Source organism: Megachile rotundata, chromosome 3 (genome assembly GCF_050947335.1).
Source record: "Megachile rotundata isolate GNS110a chromosome 3, iyMegRotu1, whole genome shotgun sequence".
NCBI classification, from domain to species: Eukaryota; Metazoa; Arthropoda; class Insecta; order Hymenoptera; family Megachilidae; genus Megachile; species Megachile rotundata.
This window is the reverse complement of record NC_134985.1, coordinates 13,604,052-13,625,519: the sequence shown is the minus strand read 5'-3', so window position 1 is coordinate 13,625,519 and position 21,468 is coordinate 13,604,052. Positions and strand designations below refer to the sequence as shown.

Genomic DNA, 21,468 nt, shown 5'->3' with positions numbered 1-21,468 from the left:
CATCGCCACGTCTTTGATTTTACGTAATTATTGCCTATTTTTAATTTTACATTTTACACTACAGTGGTGTACCATGTAAATTATGGAGCAAATGTCGGCGCTCTACGAAATATTAAATTTGTTGTTAAATTGTTGTCGTTTTTTGTTTTATGTTAACTTTTTCGTGAATTTAAGAAAGTTCTTTTAAATTAATTCTTTAAAAATACTGCCGGCCCCTGGCGACGTTTGACTGCGTAGACATGCGGTCGTTAAAGTGTTAAAGAAATCTTAAATCAACAAAATAATTTCCATCACTTTCTAACGCTTTTTGCCAGCGTGAAGGCAATTGTTCCCTTCCTAAAAAAGTCCTTCGATTTTTCATAGAAAAACTTTGAAATCATCGAAGAAATTTTGATTACTTTTCGGTACTAATACTACCACGGTACATTCAAATTATGTTACAATTTCTAATAGACTTTGCTTTCGGGTATTTACTCAGCTGGATACAGAGATTTCGGGACGTAGTTTTGGACTTAAATGTAAAAGCATGTGAGGAGTTGAACTCTATCGGTGCTTGAAGTGTTTGACGTAGAAATTTGAGGGATGTTAGGATTTTTGGTGTCTGAGGATGACAAGGTACAGGAACCTTGGGATAAAGAAATTTGGCAATTTAAGTATTGCTGTTTAGGCTTTCGGTTGTGAACCATGTCTTAGAGGAAGCAAGCTCTCAACGCTTCGCCAGCATTGCAGGTAACTCCTTGCGCTCGAGAGGTGACTCTCAGTCACCATTGTATTTAACACGTTGACTGCCACACTAAAGTAATATTCAATTGCATCCAGTAGTGTTTTAATTCTTAACCAATTTTTTAAAATATTTGTACAATATCTTGTTACATTTATTTTCCATAGATCCATGTAATTTGCAGTTATCAAAGTGAATAAATTTTTAACAATATACATGTTACATCGGTATAGATAGTCAAGTGTCGCCCATATATGGGTGACGTGGCAGTCAACGTGTTAATACAATAATTTGAAATAAACATTTTTTAACTGATTCTATAATATGGCACTTGTGATGTACAGTCAGTGTAAAAAGTATTCGTACAGTAATTAATTTCAACAAAAATGTTGCGAAACGTCATTTATTAACAAAATTTTAACAAATAAAAAATACATACATATTCTTAGATGTCTATGTATTCTATGTAAGAATGTGTATGTATTTTTTATTTGTTCAAATTTTCTTAATAAATGACGTTTCACAACATTTTTGTTGAAATTAATTACTATACGAATACTTTTTACACTGACTGTATAAACATAGTGGAAATTATTAGTAAAGAAAGAGTAACCTCAAGAGAATTCATTTAACTTTTTAACTACATTTTAAAATTACTGTTTGCAAACAGACAAATTATCTTTAGGGTTAATTTAAGTATTTAAGTATTTTATGATCTAGTAATTGAAAGATCACGAAATTCGAGAAAACTGAGGAAATCAAGCGACTCAAAATTTCCCTCTGAAACGAATAAACGTGAGAACTTGGGAATCGGAAGCTTATGCACACACGTGTCCACCGGAAACCTTGCGTCCCCAAAATCGAAACCACCTCTCCAACTCTCTAATCAACCCTCCAACCAATTTATAACGCGAAGAGTCTACGAATTGCATCGCAGAATTTACGATTCCATTGCGAAATCGCGGCCACGTCGATTGTCCCCGCGTCTTCGATAAAAAAAGAAAGGAAAAAAAATAAAACCGTATAGACAGCAGCCTCGAGTTACGATACTTTTGAAACAGGTACTCGCGCGTAGCAGAAAGTTTCTCCATTGTTTTGACGCGCGTTGCCGCGCTCCTGAAAGAGCATCCCCGTTATTTATTAACAGCCGACAACGGCGCGGAGCGGCTACGATCGCGCGTTTGTGAGCGTATCGCGTGCGACGCGCGAACACGCGAGTGTCGTGAATAGCTGGATAGACAATTGACTCTTTGTCGAATCACGCCGCTACACCCCTGTCTACCGATGACACTTTACGATCAAAAGGAAAGGGACAAAGGGTCGAAGATTAGCCGGCCATCCGGCAAACAGAATCGAACGGGTAAATAAAGAGTCGCGGTAGGAAAGGAAACGGTGGTCGGTGAAGACTGCCACTTATCGGGATGCTGGGTATCAGGAGGACAGTTACGGGGCGGTTACTCCTCGCAAATTTCTTTCCAAGTTACGTTTGTCGAAGTTTGAAATTTTTATTGAGATGGAGAGTTAAGGGGCAATATCTTTAGACCGATGAAAATAAGCTGATTTTTGTGAATTTTTTTGTATAGGATATTTTCTTTTGCGTTTTTGAAATTTCAGGTATAAGTTATTATAACTATTACACAATATTTTTTGTTTTTAAATACATTCAAAAATGGCGGAATTATAACAATTCTTTCTGGAAGTGGCGCGTCTCGTGATTCTAAAGGTATTGCCCCCCTTAATTTGTATTTTAATTCGTGCTTTATAGTTTATTTCTTGGTCGGCCTATTTGAAAGGTTTTAGTTTGAAGGTTTTATTGTGGGCTAAAGAATTTTTGCATCCTATGTAGTTCAGAATATGTGGATTTCAAGGACTTTTGAGGTTTGCGGATTTTTGGATCTATGGACAATGCGAGTTTGGAACTCTAGGACTTAGGAACTCAGAGGTTTAGGAACTCGAGGATATAGGAACTCAGAGGTTTAGGAACTCGAGGATATAGGAAGCACAAGAGTGCTGCAATTGTAGAATCCAAGGATAAAGACATAAACAACGAATATAAGGACTAAACATTTAGATATTTTAGTATGTAGGTACCATAGGAATTTTGGACTTCTAGGATCATGTTATGGTCATATATCAAATATCATATTGGCTGTTCGAAACCAGGATACATGGAGTATGTACAAATTAAAAAATTATAGAGTGCACACATTATAGAATTATGTTAAAGTCATTGGTTTCTGAGTATGTAGAAATTCAAAAATCCTAGAGTGCATACATTATAGAGTTATGTTAAAATCATTGGTTTCTGAGTATGTAGAAATTCAAAAATCTTAGAGTGCATACATTATAGAATTATGTTATAGTCGTCGGTTTCTGAGTATGTAGAAATTCAAAAATCCTAGAGTGCATACATTATAGAATTATGTTAAAGTCATTGCTTTCTGAGTATATAAAAATTCAAAAATCCTAGAGTGCATACATGATAGAGTTATGTTAAAGTCGTTGGTTTCTGAGTATGTAGAAATTCAAAAATCCTAGAGTGCATACATTATAGAGTTACGTTAAAGTCGTTAGTTTCTGAGTATGTAGAAATTCAAAAATCCTAGAGTGCATACATTATAGAATTATGTTAAAGTCGTTGGTTTCTGAGTATATAAAAATTCAAAAATCCTAAAGTGCATGCATTATAGAATTATGTTAAAGTCATTGGTTTCTCAGTATGTAGAAATTCAAAAATCCTAGAGTGCATACATTATAGAATTATGTTAGTCATTGGTTTCTGAGTATGTAGAAATTCAAAATTCTTAGAGTGCATACATTATAGAATTATGTTATAGTCATTGATTTCTGAGTATGTAGAAATTCAAAATTCCTAGAGTGCATACATTATAGAATTATGTAAAAGTCGTTGGTTTCTGAGTATGTAGAAATTCAAAAATCCTAGAGTGTATACATTATAGAGTTACGTTAAAGTCGTTGGTTTCTGAGCATGTAGAAATTCAAAAATCCTAGAGTGCATACATTATAGAATTATGTTAAAGTCATTGGTTTCTGAGTATATAGAAATTCAAAAATCCTAGAGTGCATACATTATGGAATTATGTTAAAGTGGTTGGTTTCTGAGTATGTAGAAATTCAAAAATCCTAGAGTGCATACATTATAGAATTATGTTAAAGTCATCGGTTTCTGAGGTTCTTAGAACAATTCTCAAACATTCATATCATCATTCAAAACATTTAAATCCGCTTTCTTAAAAAACTGTCAAATTATCCAACCTCCAAATTCACTAATCCCAACCTTCAAAAATCGCGAAATTCCGAAATCGAAAAAGTACGGAAGTCGATGAATGGAAAAATTTAAAAACGTCGAAACTCGAAAGGCAAAAGAGTAGCGCGGAAATTGTAAGATCTCGGGAAACTCGAGCGCGTTCCATTGACGGTTGAAACGTTCACGGTCCATAGCCCGCGGCGCATCTCCCCCAACGTTCCCTAGGGGAGTCCGTATTCGCTCCCCAGCGTACACGAGGTATCAGCTGGTCACGTGGTTTCCGTGGTAGCAGCGATCGTGGGACTCGGATCGACCGCGTTGGAAGGCGGGACAGGAGGGTACGCGGGTTTTCAAAGCTCTCCCGCGTCGAAACTCGCGTTCTTCGCTCGAAGAAAAAAATAAGAAGATAATAATAACGCGGCACGATCGATCGGATCGCAAAATTGTACCCCGGTAGGGATCCACTAAAAATATCTGTGCACGTCCCGCAGCATCGCGAACACGCGCACGCACGCACACATAATCCTTCACTCGCGCACACAATCTCCATTCACGCTCGTCACATGGTGTCCCAGCGCGTGAAAGGGCGGAAGTCCTGCGTAGAGAGAGCGACGGAGAAAGAACGAGACCGCGAGAGAGAGAGAGATAGAGAGACGGAGAGGGAGGATACTAAGGGAAAGAGAAAGGGAGAGGATCTCGATCGGCCACGTTTTCCGCACGACGAAAGGGAAGATTTGGCGGAAAATCCAGGATCGAGAACGTGGTCGAATCGTGTTTGGACCTCGTGGCGATTCCGCGCGATCGATCCCCGTGCACGCTAAGCCGCTCTCGATGAGTCAGCCCGGTCGACCGACTGGACACTCACCTGTGCTGCTGCTGGAACTTCCACAGCTTGGTGTAGATGTCAAAGGTGCGCCCGAAGTAGCCCTGCCACTGCTTGTGCCCGTACTGTGGCAGATCCCGTAGCCCGTTGAACAGCTGCTTGCTCTTCTCGAGCAGGTGGCAGAACTCGAGGACGACTTTGCGCTCGTGGTCGTCCATGCCAGCCATCATGACCATCTTTTCGGTGAATCGAGATCGCGGCCACTGGCTGGACGGCCCTTCAGACGACGGTCGCGGTGGCCCCGCGTGATGGCGCCTGCCGATTCCGCCACCCTCTCTTGCACTATGACTTAGACGCCGACGAACGCGCCGCCGAACCAATCAATACTTGCCCACCCCGCATCAGGGGGCGCACCGTGCGTGTCGCGGACGCCACCGTCGCGACGACGACGCGACACGCCGGCCACCACCGACCCGCAACGGACGCCTGGGACATCTGTGCGAACACGGGATAGATCTCCTGCCCGCATCTAGATCGATTAATTTATGCTTCATGGTAAGTCGGAAGGACGAACCGAGGTTTTACCGATGTAGGCTGCCTTATCGAGGGTTGATCGATTCTTGTTGCGGGCGTCGACTACTGTGGTCATTAGCCCCTGAAGGAGTGCGTGCGCTGTTTAATGCTGCTTTGGTAAATGTAGCGATTCGCTAGGATGTCGATACTGTGATGGAACTATGTTATGGAATTTATTTTATTTAAACCTTTATGCAAGGTTTGGGTGTTTCTTTCCGGGGGTGGAGTTCTTTGGGAATGTTTCTTATGAGATAGAAGTTGGGTAATTTTGGTGTTTGAGAGTTTAGAGATTTGCGAATTTATATATTTTTAGTTGGAAGATGTATATTTATGAGTTGTCTACATTTCTGTATATAGAGATCGTTACTACATCCCTTATTTTTATAAACTTTCAAGGTCAGTATATCTTTATTTTTCCATATACGTTTATTTATGAATCCCTATTTAGTCCATAAACTCTTACAACCTACATAAGATATAATTAATAAACTATAACTATAAAGTTGATGTTTTATTTCAAAATACCTACAATTCCCGCCACAACTTCCCAAAGCTGAAGGATGATATTTTAAAAGCGTTCATATGTACATTTTTATGTCTCCATTACTATTCATGCATTATATATTATATTATATTATTATATTATCGATATAGAATTCTTTAGAAACAATGAAAAATTGCGAAACCGAGTTAGAAGAGAAAGTATGATTTGAAAAATAAGAGGTGCGTAATGGCGGCCGCTAGATGGTTGCAGTGCTTCAGGCGCCGTTCTGTTTAATTGACTTTACGGTCGATTTTAACATTTTCTACAAACTGTATAAAAGATTGTTTGACTTTCTTTGTGACTGTATCATGTTTCTCAAGTATTTTTGATTCTCAAAATTGAGTAGTTTTTGGGAAATATACTGTTTAGTATTACAGTGATGTCTATCGTAGATACTAGATGGCGATGAGATCACCGTCTTCGCAGCGCGCTGTATTGTGGTATTGAAAATTGAATTTATGGAAGAGAGTGATTAAAAGTGGGAGTAGTGAGAGAATTGGGGAATTTTGGAGAGTGGAATTTGGAAATTTGGGATTGTGGGAATTTGGGGAATTGGGAATTTGAGGAATTGGGAATTTGAGGAATTGAGAATTTGGAGAATTGGGAATTTGGGGAGTTTGAAACTTGAGGAATTTGGAATTTTGAGAATTAGGAATTTGGGTAATTGGGAATTTGGGGAATTTGAAACTTGGAGAATCGGGAATTTGGGAAATTTGGAATTTGGAGAATTGGGAATTTGGGGAATTTGGAATTTGGAGAATTAGGAATTTGGGTGATTGGGAATTTGGGGAATTTGAAACTTGAGGAATGTGGAATTTGGAGAATTAGGAATTTGGGTGATTGGGAATTTGGGGAATTTGAAACTTGAGGAATTTGGAATTTGGAGAGTTTGGAATTTGAGAAATTTGGAATTTGGGGAATTTGAAACTTGAGGAATTTGGAATTTGGAGAGTTTGGAATTTGGGGCGTTTGGAATTTGGGGAGTTTGGAATTTGGGAAATTTGGAATTTGGACAATTGGGAATTTGGGAAATTTGGAATTTGGAGAGTTTGGAATTTGGGGCGTTTGGAATTTTGGGAAATTTGGAATTTGGGGAATTTGGAATTTGGAGAGTTTGGAATTTGGGGCGTTTGGAATTTGGGGAGTTTGGAATTTGGGGAGTTGGGAATTTGGGAAATTTGGAATTTGGACAATTGGGAATTTGGGAAATTTGGAATTTGGGGAATTTGAAACTTGAGGAATTTGGAATTTGGAGAGTTTGGAATTTGGGGAGTTTGGAATTTGGGAAGTTTGGAATTTGGGGAGTTGGGAATTTGGGGAGTTGGGAATTTGAGGAATTGAGAATTTGGAGAGTTGGGAATTTGGGGAGTTTGAAACTTGAGGAATTTGGAATTTTTAGAATTAGGAATTTGGGTAATTGGGAATTTGGGAATTTTGAAACTTGAGGAATTTGAAACTTGAAGAATTTGGAATTTGGCGTATTGGGAATTTGTAGAGTTTAGAATTTGGCGAAGCTGGAAAGTTGCGATATTAGGAATTTCAAGAAGTAACACAATTCTCCCAAAACACGATTCTAACTCCCACCAAAAATCCACTTGTCCAGCCCACCTCTCTAAATCCGTATTTCCCTCGAAAAGGCCGCATCGTTTATTTTCCAATAATTAAAATTTCGCAGCTGAAGGGCCGATGTCGGGGGCGCGAAAGGTGGTAGGGAATCTGGTGGCGAACGAAGAGGGAGGTGCTCGACACTTTCGTTGTCGTGGCTCGTTACGGCTGCAGAAAGGGTGGGAGTTTTGCCGCCCTGCTAGTCGTCCACCGCCGTCGGCGGAGATTAATTAACTAGATAACGGTCGGTGGCTGCGAGGGAACGTTGGACGAAGAGGGACAACGGAGAAACCGCGATAGCTTCTCATGGGGGTAAAACGATACAGTAGAGCGTACCATACCCATCGATACCAATAAGACAACTACTTCCCTCACGAACTTTTATACTTTTCTAACTCCATTTATTTATTACTATCAATATTCTATAATGATACATTCTGACTGGGCTGACAAAGCCTAGATACATTCTGACTTCTGGGGATGGGGAGTTTTACATTCTTTTAATTTTAGGATTTAGACTTTGGGGGTAGATTTTAGGTTTTTAGAATTTTTGTTAGGATACGATTTTTTATTGGGAGACTAGATAGTAGGGTACATAGGTTCTAATACTATGAAACGATTCTACATTTTAGATTTGACATTTTAGATTCTCGATCAGACATTCTAGGTTCAGCCGGATTGTTTACATAGTTGGATTTTAGGTGCTAGAATGAACTCTGGTGTTTTTCTTGGACTCCTAAGGTCTTCAAGCCATAGGCTGCCAGTATATCTATTTCCCCGTGTAGGATTATCGGAGCAACCACTAAGTTTACAACAGTCGGGTTAAATTCCTTTATTAGACAGGTGATGTGGCTCTAAGCAAGAACGACAACTAACAGTCTACCTCTGAACTGTTCTCCAAAAGAAAGCTTACTTACTGTCCTAAGTAAGAGGACATACTTCTAGGACAGGGTGGTCCACTCATCTTGCAGTCTACAAAATGGTCACCAAACCTGGACAACCTCAGACAATCTGAACATCTGACTCTTAAGAGCTAATCGTCTACACTAGACAGTACAAGAGCTAGTATAAGAGCAAGCTGTCTACACTAGACCTTAAGTTTCGTTGAAGAATCCACCTGCTACCAGATACCAGTGACAGGTACCAGGTTCTAGTGCTCGTGCCTACTCCTCCGATCAGCCAGAGTATATCGAATACTTTTTCAATCGACGCAAGGGCAAATAACGGTAGCGGGTGCAAAGGAGACGGATAGAGGGTCGAAGCAGTCGACTGGCGGGCGTATATCGACTGTGTCGCCTCATCTACAAGTCAATCAGGCTCGCGTGCCAGCGACTCGTGAAGGCGGCCTGGTACACGTAAGTAAAGTAGCCGGCCCTCTGCTCCGGCCGACCGGCATGCCATTCGTACACGCCTCTATATATGTACCTACCTGTGCACTGTATCGAACACGACCGCCGACACGGCCACCTTTATGCCCGGTATGCAAGTATAATGTGCCGCTGCATATATGAATGCTTATGGTAATCCGCGCGAGCCAGCCTCGTTTCGACGTTGGCCCGGATGCCTGCTAGATAGACCTCGCCTCCATTGTTATCGCTAAGCGTGCCCCCGTGCCCCCTAGCTTTTCCTATCGCCCCTAATTCTACTGCCACCGAGGGAAATTGTGCGACAACCGTTGCACGCATCTGATACCATGTTTTTCCGCTCTAACTCGTGCTTTCCATTTTTAACGCGCCTCCAACGGCTGGGTGCCTCTTACGGATTTCTGTATGTACGTTTTTGGGCCGGGTGGGGTAGTTACCGTTAGCGGCGACGTATTTTTCAGGCTCGAAGGCGATTGCCCGCTGCTATTTTGCTTTCGCGATTTGTGACCGGGTGGACCGGGTGAGGCGCGAACGGGAGGTCGTAAGCGGGTGATCGAGGTGATAGGTGGTCGGTGAGAAGTCGCATGATCGGTGTGGGATTATTTGTTCGAATGCGGACGATTGGGAAAGGTTGTCTGAATGAAACATTGTTTCTGAAGGATCATGGAGTGGTAAGGGGACTACTGGTAAAAGAATTAAACTTGCAACGTCAGTAAGTCTAAGAAAGTGAATAAATCCTCTCGTTAAATTTATCGAAAACTTGATTAGTCGATTAAACCGATCGGTTCTCTTATCGTACAGGAAAAAAGTATGAATGAGAGGTTCGAGGTAAACAGTGGATAAAATGTAATCGTATTCTTCGTGAGCCGATGCACCTAGCTTATAATCTGCAAGCAGATTACAGTAGTTACAAGTACTTACACGCACCAATTACACTTAAGTCTTAAATGCAACACTCGAATCTTTCCGTTAAAGCAATCGATTCCCTTCAGCCCAGTTACAAGAACCACCCTGTATAGTGCTACCGATTACGAAAATTTATCGAAAACTTGATTAGTCGATTAGTTCTCTTATCGTACAGGAAAAAGTATGAATGAGAGGTTCAGGGCAAACAGTGGACGAAATGTAATCGGTGAGTCAGAGGTCGTTGGATCGATGGTGAATCGTGGTCGAAAGCATGGTACGAGCACATGGTTCAAGTCATGGACACCGTAGTGCATGGCAGCCTGTCCGAGTATAGACGAGCGATCATATCGGGTCCTTAACTGATATTAATAGCAGGGCGCGGTGAACTCGCTCCTACTTGCTTTCTCTCCCTCTTCGCGCGTCTCTCCCCTTTCTCTCTCTCTCTTTCTCTGTTACAAGACCGTTCTAACGGCTGTCCCACCTAAGGGACCCTTTGCCCTAATTGTAACAAATTAAATCACGCGATATCGACGATTCCCTCGGGTGAAATGTACGCGCGCGGCAGAAGCGTGCCGCGATTGTGCACGCCTTTTCAACGCTTTAATCTATCTTCGTTGGCCCATTGTTTCCAATTAAGGGGCACGGGATTTACAACGAGTACGCTCGTTCATTCGAACTAAGTAGTTCTGCAATTTTCTTTGCGCTCATCTCGCAGATCCGGGTGTCGACGGTTTCGCGATACACCGCGTGGCGATATCACGGTTGGTTCTTAAATTATGTGCTGTATTAGTGATTTAGTGATTGTGCGATATTAAAAATTTGAAGACTTCAAATTTACATAGTTTTGTTTATTAGAGTTGCAAGTTTTCAAGTTTTCAAAGTCTCAGAGTTACAAGTTTCAAAAATTTTCAGAATTGGTGATAAAACGCGTGGCAATATAACGTGTAGCGATGCGACGTGTGAAAATATATCGTGGGAATACATAACGCGTGGGATTCTGACGCGTAGATATTAGGTGCGCGTAATATTGTAGTGTGCGGCGATATAACGCGAGGAATTCTGGTGCGCGGCGATATAACGCGAGGAATGCTAGTGCGCGGCGATATAACGCGTGGAGATGTAACGCGTAGTTATACAACGCGTCGAGATATCTGTTATGCGTGGGATTCGAACATACGGCGGTATAACGCGAGGAATTGCAACGCCGGCGATATAACGCGAGGAATTCCAACGCTTGGCGATACAACGCATGGAGATATAATGCGTAGTAATACAACGCGTGGAGATATCTATTATGCGTGGAATTCGAACACATGGCGATATAACGCGAGGAATTCCAACGCTTGGCGATATAACGCGTGGAGATATAATGCGTAGTAATACAACGCGTGGAGATATCTATTATGCGTGGAATTCGAACACATGGCGATATAACGCGAGGAATTCCAACGCTTGGCGATATAACGCGTGGAGATATAATGCGTAGTAATACAACACGTGGAGATATCTATTATGCGTGGAATTCGAACACATGGCGATATAACGCGAGGAATTCCAACGCTTGGCGATATAACGCGAGGAATGCCAATTCTTGGCGATACAACGCATGGAGATATAATGCGTAGTAATACAACGCGTGGAGATATCTATTATGCGTGGAATTCGAACACATGGCGATATAACGCGAGGAATTCCAACGCTTGGCGATATAACGCGTGGAGATATAATGCGTAGTAATACAACGCGTGGAGATATCTATTATGCGTGGAATTCGAACACATGGCGATATAACGCGAGGAATTCCAACGCTTGGCGATATAACGCGTGGAGATATAATGCGTAGTAATACAACGCGTGGAGATATCTATTATGCGTGGAATTCGAACACATGGCGATATAACGCGAGGAATTCCAACGCTTGGCGATATAACGCGAGGAATGCCAATTCTTGGCGATACAACGCATGGAGATATAATGCGTAGTAATACAACGCGTGGAGATATCTATTATGCGTGGAATTCGAACACATGGCAATATAATGCGAGGAATTCCAACGCTTGGTGATATAACGCGAGGTATTCCAGGGCTTGGCAATATAACGCGTGGAGATATAATGCGTAGTAACACCACGCGTGAAGATATCTATTATACGTGGAATTCCAACAAACGGTAATATAACACGAGGAATTCTAACGCTTGACAATGCAACGCGTGGTGATCTAATGTGTAATGTCATAACGTATAAAAATATCAACTATGTGTAATATTTGACCAAACGGCAATATAACACGAGGTATTCTAGCTTGACAATAAATACGTGGTGATATAACGTCTGCCAATACAACGCATAGCTATTCTAACGCGTGATACTCTAACGCGTAAAAATATTTTACTACAACTAGTATTTTATCACACGGCAACATAACGAGTGGCCATACAGCGTGTGTTAACTCGATGTCACCGCAATACAACTTGCAGTGATATAACATGCAACACTCCATCAATCAAACCGATTATAAATTTCAGATTAAACCTGAACGATCTTTTTTCGCATTTTTACGTCTACAATGTTCTCAACGAACTGAAAGAAACGTTTTAATAGAATATCACCGGGATTTATAAGCACTCGGAATAAACTCTTTTTAATATGCAGACTTTAACCTGTTGAATGCATTGTGTTCGTGACAAGCAGTGATTACATTTGTTCTCCTGAGTTAGATACATTTTTTATCATTCCAACGATCGTGTTACCGATGATAACCGCGTTAACGGCTGTTCGGGATCGTTGTAGATCAAGCTCGCCTTCAGGGACGAATTTATGATTCGATGGACCCGAGACTGCGTTATTTATTTTGTGGAGAAATATTTATTACTATTTTAGTTGCGATTAATTATTTATTAAGAGCTGCTTGTAAGTATAACACCGGTGAGGTGTTTTTCGGTAAGTGCTCGCTTAACGCACGGCTCGTGCATTAAACGAGTATGTTCATTTATGAAAAACTTGCCGGTAAAATAAAAATTTGGTCAGCGCCATCTAGCGGAAGTTTCCAAAAGCTTGCTCCTGGTAGCAGGATCGCAGGAAAGCGAGGAGGTATCCGGAGTAACAAGAGGTTTCCCGCGCAAATCCGCGCATGCGCGGCAGACCCAGTTCGCGCCACCTTCTCCAATATGGCGTCCTATTACCTAATAAAAATTAATAATTAATTTCTCCTTTTCTGAGTGTAATTTATGCACCTTCGTAATTAATAATTGTTTTCTAATTTATTCCATAATTTTTAATGCAACGTTTGTTAAGATTTTAGTTCTAAATAATTAATTACTAATATCTATTTACAGGTATAATATTACTGCGAGATTTCATTAATGAATTTTATATCAGAAGGTTTCAAAAAATTCAAAGAATATTTTTAAAGCGTAAAAGTACATAAATTATATTTAGTTAATGCGTAATTAATTAATGTAAATCATTGTTTCGATCTATTTAGAGAGCTGCCATCTTGGATAAGTGGCGGGAGTCTGCGCCTACTGCGCATGCGCGGATTTGCGCGGGAAACCTCTTATTACTCCGGATACCTCCTCGCTTTCCTGCGATCCTGCTACCAGGAGCAAGCTTTGGGAAAAATCCGCTAGATGGCGCTGATCAAATTTTTATTTTTACCGACAGATTTTTCGCTAATGGTACACGTGCAGATAGGATACCGTACCAGTGTAATGCTTGCGAATGAAAATTTATAATTAATTACGTGCAACTAAAATCTTAACGTATGTTACGTCAAAAAATAGATTATGATTCAGAGATTGTTTTTAAATTATAAAAGTGCATAAATTGTGTACAGGAAAGGAATAATAAATTATAATGTATAGGCACTAATTTTATTTATTTCGTGTGTAAATGATTAATTATTTCGAAATGAAATCTTAATTAACAGTGTATCAAAAAAAGATCTTGAATCATAGATCATTGTTTGATCATAAAAGTGCATAAATCATACTTAAATAATGAGTAATTAATTATTGTATTTCATTATTTCGATCTATTTAGAGAGTCGCCATGTTGGAGAGGTGGCACAAGCCTAGCTCTATCGCGCATGCGCGCTGCTGCGCGGGAGACCTGATACTCCGAATACCTCCTTGCTTTCCTGCGATCCTGCTACCAGGAGTAGGCTGAAAACGCCAAACGCTAGATGGTGCTTACACTTTCAACCTCTATGAAACCTTCTTTAAAAAGAAATGAAAGCAAACTAACAAAATTTACATTATCAATCATTTATATATTTATAATTGTTGTAGTATTCATGAATAAAATATTTTATAAAAAATATGTTGAATAAAATACCTCAAATAATTATTAAATAAAATTACATCTGTTATCATTAGGTGTATAGTAATTTTCTATGAACCTAAAAAGTGAGAAAAGTGATTTCCATACTTACGGTCCGTTCGAAGCGTCAATATCGTTTCTCTAACGCAAACACAAGAGTTCCGAATTCCTCCGCAGGTATAAAAAGAGCGACAGCAAGAAAGAAGGGACGAAAGTAAAAAGTATGGTAGCGAAGACGACTTTTGATATTTCCTGGCTTTACCATTAGCCAAGCACGAGGCTCGGGCCGGTAAGGGTGGTTTCGGTGGATGCGAGGAAAGCCTCAGGAAGCTCTAACTCACGGGCAAAGGGGCAAACCACCCCGTTCAACCGAGCCAACCCCTGCTATTAACATTAACCGAGCACATACAGGGTGTTTGCAATGGCATTATCGATCGACCCGGTGAAAAAAGACCAGCGAATCGAGCACTTTGTACGATACGTGCAGGAAACGCCTAGTTTACATTCACGAAACCCGGCTAAATGCCGATAGACTCGTTTTCGGTTTATATGTATACGCCACTCGGATCGTTCGTGATCGCCGCTAACAATTCAGGATCATCCTGATCCGTTTGGAACGTTTTCAACACGCGTCCGATTGTTCTCTGAAATTTACCTTGAAATGGGAAGACTTTATTCTTCGTTGCTTTTAACTGACTCTAATACCACATTGTCGAATTTATTTTCAAGAGTTAAGGTAGATTATATTATAGTAGGTTGGCTAGGTTGATCACTGCAGTGGAGACTGAAGTTTGTCGTCAGACACGCTGTAGCAGATTAGTATGAATTGGAGTCAAGCTTTCAATTTTTGTCTTTTAATTTATTGGTGTAGATGGTACATTGTGGTACATTGTTCCTATGTTAAGATCTATCTAAAGTTCTTCTCGGTTTCTTTTTCTGTAAATAATTAAAAATTAATCAGTAATCAGTACAAGGAATATTGATGTATGTGGTTAGACATACTGTAATACATACTGGGAGTAACAAGGAAACTTACTCCTTTAATTTCATCTTTTAATCAGTTAGTGTACATCATTGGGTCAACAGTAAGAGTCCTCTGAAGTGCACCTCTGCTTTCTTCTCCTGTAAATGATCAAGTTTTAATAGATTAATCACTACAAGAAGCTCTGATGTATATGGTCAGTCAAACTAGTAGTAACAAGCACACTTACTCCTTTAATTTCATTCTTTAATCAGTTAGTGTACCTCATTGAGTCAGCAGTAAGAGTCCTCTGAAGTGCACCTCTGCTTTTTTCTCCTGTAAATGATCAAGTTTTAATACATTAATTACTACAAGCAACACTGATTGTATGTGGTCAGTCAAACTAGTAGTAACAAGCACACTTACTCCTTTAATTTCATCCTTTAATCAGTTAGTGTATCTCATTGGGTCAGCAGTAAGAGTCCTCTGAAGTGCACCTCTGCTTTCTTCTCCTGTAAATGATCAAGTTTTAATACATTAATTACTACAAGAAGCACTGATGTATATTGTCAGTCAAACTAGTAGTAACAAGGACACTTACTCCTTTAATTTCATCCTTTAATCAGTTAATGTACATCATTGGGTCAGCAGTAAGAGTCCTCTGAAGTGCACCTCTGCTTTCTTCTCCTGTAAATGATCAAGTTTTAATATATAATTATTACAAGAAGCACTGATGTATGTGGTCAGACAAACTAGTAGTAACAAGCACACTTACTCCTTTAATTTCATCCTTTAATCAGTTAGTGTACATCATTGGGTCAACAGTAAGAGTCCTCTGAAGTGCACCTCTGCTTTCTTCTCCTGCAAATGATCAAGTTTTAATATATAATTAGTACAAGGAACTTAATACATTAGTGATGTATGTGGTCAGACATACTGTAATTACATAGTAGTAGTAACAAGAATATTTAATCATTGAATTTCATCTTTAGTCAGTCAGTCTATACTATTGACTCAACAGTAAGAGTCCCCTAAAGTTCATTTAATTTGTACATTCTTAACAATAAAATTGAAGATCCTATCGAAACTCAAAGACGATCCATGAAAGATAATCGCTTAAAAGAAGCATCGAACAGAGATCCTCCGGCCAAGTTAGAAACGATCGGCCGGACCGGAAGCAGCAACCGATCCAACGAGTCCGTACACGAAAATGCACTCACTGTTCGAATACAAAAGGTTTGATGTTTCTCGCACGATTGACACCGGTCCTTGCTCGACAATCGGAAGCTTCACGCATGAACGACGAGCCACTGGTAGACGCGATTCGTGATTTTCACCGGAAACGAACTGGCCGAGGGGATAGTCGTCGAAACGTGGAAAACTATCCTAGCCCTTAGCTCGGATCGCTTTAATCGATTATTCACGCAGCATCAATTTACGAGGAAGGAACTGATCTTTTTTTTCAGTAGGAAATTGAAGGGGTGGTTAAAGAGAGAGTGGAATTACGCTAGAGATGTCGGAAGTTGTTCTTGGCGCTGACATTGAGAATACTTAACGTAAGGTGTTGATAGATACATACTGATTGGTTTTTAAGATAGTTGACTTTAAGATAATTGACTCTGAGATAGTTCTTATGATTAGACTAATCATAATAGATGTCTGAAGAGCACTGATGTTTCTGGTTGACAAGATAGATTGCAATTTTTGACTACAGTAGAAATTGAATCAGTAACAGACTCTAAGATAGTTGTTCTTATTATTAGTCTAACAATAATAGATGTCTGAAGAGCACTGATGTTTCTGATTGACAAGATAGATTGCAATTTTTGACTACAGTAGAAATTGAATCAGTAACAGACTCTAAGATAGCTGTTCTTATTATTAGTCTAATAATAATAGATGTCTGAAGAGCACTGATGTTTCTGGTTGACAAGATAGGTTGCAATTTTTGACTACAGTAAAAATTGAATCAGTAACAGACTCTAAGATAGTTGTTCTTATTATTAGTCTAATAATAATAGATGTCTGAAGAGCATTTAAGTTTTTGCTTGACAAGATAGGTTGCAATTTTTGACTACAGTAGAAATTGAATCAGTAACAGACTCTAAGATAGTTGTTCCCATTATTAGTCTAATAATAATAGATGTCTGAAGAGCACTGACGTTTCTGATTGACAAGATAGATTGCAATTTTTGACTACAGTAGAAATTGAATCAGTAACAGACTCTAAGATAGTTGTTCTTATTATTAGTGTAACAATAATAGATGTCTGAAGAGCACTGATGTTTCTGGTTGACAAGATAGGTTGCAATTTTTGACTACAATAGAAATTTAATCAGTAACAGACTCTAAGATAGTTGTTCTTATTATTAGTCTAACAATAATAGATGTCTGAAGAGCACTGATGTTTCTGGCTGACAAGATAGATTGCAATTTTTGACTACAATAGAAATTGAATCAGTAACAGACTCTAAGAGAGTTGTTCTTATTATTAGTCTAATAATAACAGATGTTTTTTAAGTTTTTGTTTGACAAGATGGGGTTGTAATTTACCACAGTACAAATTGAATTAGTAACATATAAGCTTGCAGGATGTAGCAAAATAATATACTGCTGTACACAGTGTATAATAATGCAACACGTGGATATAAGAGTGTACAGTAATATAATAAATGGCTACAGTGTGTGGTAATGTACAACGCGTAATGAATGAATGGTGATATAACGTCGTAATAGTATAAGTAACAACACAACGCGTGGTAATTCAACTTGTGGTGATATACGTGTGACAATATACAACACGTAGTAACGTAACGTACAGCAAAATATAACATGTAGTAATAGAACACACAGCAGTACACAATGCATGGTATACACAGAAATATGCATCACAACACGTAGCGATGTACAACATACAATAATACAATTCATTGCAATATAACGAGTGACAATAACACGCAATAATACTGAAACATATGTCAATACAACACGACGTATCTTTAGCAGACGACAATATAGCATCACAATAAAACGCCAAATATAACATTACAATAAAACGCCAAATACAACGTTACAACAAAGCGAAATAACTAAAACAACCAACAAAAAAGGAAGAACGATACAAACAAGAAAAGTAGAACTAAAGAATACTGAAACATATGTCAATACAACACGACGTATCAAATTTAGCAGATGACAATATAGCATCACAATAAAACGCCAAATATAACATTACAATAAAACGCCAAATATAACATTACAATAAAACGCCAAGTACAACATTACAACAAATCGAAATAACTAAAACAACCAACAAAAAAAGAAAGAACGCTACAAACAAGAAAAGAACGAATACAAACAAGAAAAGTAGAACTAAAGAATGAAATTAATCGGAGGCTGAAGTTTAACATCGTTCTATATAGGGTAACGCGATCTGAACAACGAAAATGGATATCGATGACACGCGAATTCATGTCGATCGGGCCGGTTAACGAGTTGGACGATAACGATATATTGTTATCGCGACACGTACGAGAATATATACCACTCGCTGGCCGCTACCCTTTGAAAATCATGCCCTGGCCACGTGTCCATAGCGTCGCGCCCCCGTTGTTACTGCAACCCGTAGGATCAGATAATTTTCGTACAACCAGATACCCGGCTACACACGCGTTCTGACCTTGCATAAAGATCGACCGATATCATTGATATATTAATCGAATCTGTTGCCTGTCCTGGGAAATATGTATCGTTCATCCTGTTACGGTTTCGTGGGTCCTTTTTGATCCTATACGAATTTGTACCTTCGGATTTTCTGTTTCTTTAAGAGACGGGTAGTACAGTTATCGAATGGTGCGATTGTATCGGTTTTGTGATGTTAGATCGAAAGTTGTACAACCGTGGCGATATAGTGCGAGACTACTCTACGAGTAGTAATTCCACGCGTGGTGAAATGACACGTGAGAATTCTACGCGTGGTGAAATGACACGTGAGAATTCCACGCGTGGCAATATAACGCATGAGAACTCCACACGTGGCAATACAACGCGAGGTAATTCCAAGCGTGGCAATATAACGCGAGACTATTCTACGCGTAGTAATTCCACGCGTGGTGAAGTAACGCGTAAGATTTCCACGCGTGGCAATATATAACGCATGAGAATTCCACGCGTGGTAATATAGCGCATGAGAATTCCACGCGTGGCAATATTACGCGAGGTAATTCCATGCGTGGCAATATAACGCGAGGTAATTCCAAGCGTGGTAATATAACGCGAGACTATTCTACGCGTAGTAATTCCACGCGTGGTGAAGTAACGCGTAAGATTTCCACGCGTGGCAATATATAACGCATGAAAATTCCATGCGTGGCAATATAACGCGAGGTAATTCCGAGCGTGGTAATACAACGCGAGACTATTCTACGCGTAGTAATTCCACGCGTGGTGAAGTAACGCATAAGACTTCCACGCATGGCAATATATAGCGCATGAGAATTCCACGCGTGGCAATATAACGCGAGACTATTCTACGCGTAGTAATTCCACGCGTGGTGAAGTAACGCGTAAGATTTCCACGCGTGGCAATATATAACACATGAGAATTCCACGCGTGGCAATATAATACGAGGTAATTCCAAGTGTGGCAATATAACGCGGGACTATTCTACGCGTAGTAATTCCACGTGTGGTAAAATAACGCGTAAGATTTCCACCCCTGGCAATATATAACGCATGAGAATTCCACGCGTGGCAATATAACGCGAGGTAATTCCAAGCATGGCAATACAACGCGAGACTATTCTACGCTTAGTAATTCCACGCTTGCTGCAATAGCGCATGAGAATTCCATGCATGGAATTTTAATTTCATTCATACGTGGTTTGCTCTTAATTTTTGCATCGAACTCTTTCTGCATTCTTGCATTCTCTAAATTTGTGAATTTTTTCTTGCTTGTTTAAGAGAAGACTATTCTAGCATTCATAAGAGATTATTTCATTTTTGTTCATTTTTATCTTCTGTCCAACGGAGTGCAAATATTCGTTCGAAACCTGTCTTTGTTCTTCTGCATCAATTTTCTCTGATAGAAGTTAGACTACATTTTTTCATATCCATTTGATGAATCGCTAACTCGAATATCTTCAGACTAATTCATTATAATTTAATCTTTACACTTCTTGAATTTGATTCCTGCTACCATGTCCTTTGTTAAAAGAGTGTTCCTTCATTTCAAGAAAGACTCCATGATTTTTTACAAAGAGCCGCCATAACTCTTATAAGAAGAATAGTCCTCGAATATCTTTCTCGAATATCTTGAACTTTTTACAGACACTGCACCTAACCTTTCGTCATCTTCGCTTTTCATAAATGAAATAAAATCGTCTTGTTTAGGTCTCAGTAATGTTATCCAATTACCAAATTCTCTTCTTCCGTCCATCGGTGGTTCGTTTTCAGGGTTGTTTCACGTATCTCCGTCTCCGTTCGCGATCTCTTCATAGTTCGTTCCTTGTTCGTTTCACGAAGAAACGAGTCTATCCTCGTCGTCGACGCTCTTTTTACCGAGTTTTGTCCTGTTCGCACCCCCTAGCATCCCTCTGTGTACTCGACCACCCCTTTGTGTAGGTGGGAACCGACAGAAAGCTTTCCGTTCGAACGTCACATCGTGTTCCGGAGTGTTTTTAGTATTATTGATGACGGGAATATAGAAATTACCGATCGCTCTTGACCGAATCGCCCAATTGCCTCCATTCGATCGAGCGTTTTATACTTTATACGTTTCCAGGACTCCTATTTCAACGCCGATTTGATCTCGGGGTATCCCGAGATTTTCCATCGTCTTACGACTGCTAGGGACATTTTTGGCTACGGTTCAGAATCAGAGGAGCGATTAAACTTCTGACTGTAAACGGAAGTCGGTGCAATGACACAACTTCCTCGAGACTTCTGTTTAGATTTTACGATTAGTATTACAACGTTATTGGCATTGTATCTCTAAATATTTTATACAATATCTCCAATTCTCAAATTCTGCAATTTTCGACTTTTCTTACATTGTCAAATTTATAAGTTACGCTAGTTACATGATGAATTCACATTGTAAAATATACGAATGCTATATCGCGTAGGACTAATATGTATAAACTATTGTTATTTGTATAACATGCGTAGATTAGTCTCGCGCCATATTGCCACGCTCGAAATCGCAACCCCCGCAGATAACTCCGAGCACCTGAAGATAGAAAAGCATATAAAGAAAGAAAGAGTCGGATATAATCGTAACCGAAGCACGTACGAATTAAATAGGTAAACAACCCCTCGGAATAGTAAGAGAAACGTCGAAGAAAAGTTCTCGATCCGAAAACACGAGACGAAGAATACCCCC

At 39.7% G+C, this 21,468-nt stretch overlaps 2 protein-coding genes across 18 annotated transcripts in view; both read right to left on the bottom strand.

The window, feature by feature from the left end:
• Positions 1–5,319, bottom strand: part of LOC100883100 (protein SCAI) — a 28,619-nt gene extending 23,300 nt beyond the window's left edge. The window contains exon 1 of one of the 2 annotated variants that reach the window (XM_076529371.1): positions 4,855–5,319. In XM_076529371.1, coding sequence (XP_076385486.1) covers positions 4,855–5,048 — 194 coding nt within the window. In that variant the 5' untranslated portion in view covers positions 5,049–5,319. The remainder of the gene's footprint in view (positions 1–4,854) is intronic. The other variant, XM_003702002.3, reaches the window with a different exon arrangement.
• Positions 5,320–14,775: 9,456 nt separating this feature from the next.
• The window catches only part of LOC105662151 (uncharacterized), an 81,694-nt gene continuing 75,001 nt past the window's right edge, over positions 14,776–21,468 (bottom strand). For 13 of the 16 annotated variants that reach the window (XM_076529304.1, XM_076529305.1, XM_076529296.1 and 10 more), the window contains 5 exons: positions 15,862–15,947; positions 15,688–15,773; positions 15,513–15,598; positions 15,337–15,422; positions 15,162–15,247 (listed from right to left, as the gene is read on the bottom strand). Coding sequence is in view for 12 of the 16 variants with exons in the window: in XM_076529296.1 (XP_076385411.1) it covers positions 15,883–15,947 (65 nt within the window). In the remaining 4 variants the exon portion in view is untranslated. Of the gene's footprint in view, positions 15,062–15,161; positions 15,248–15,336; positions 15,423–15,512; positions 15,599–15,687; positions 15,774–15,861; positions 15,948–21,468 lie in introns of those variants that run through there. The other 3 variants (XR_013037395.1, XM_076529292.1, XM_076529293.1) reach the window with 3 other exon arrangements.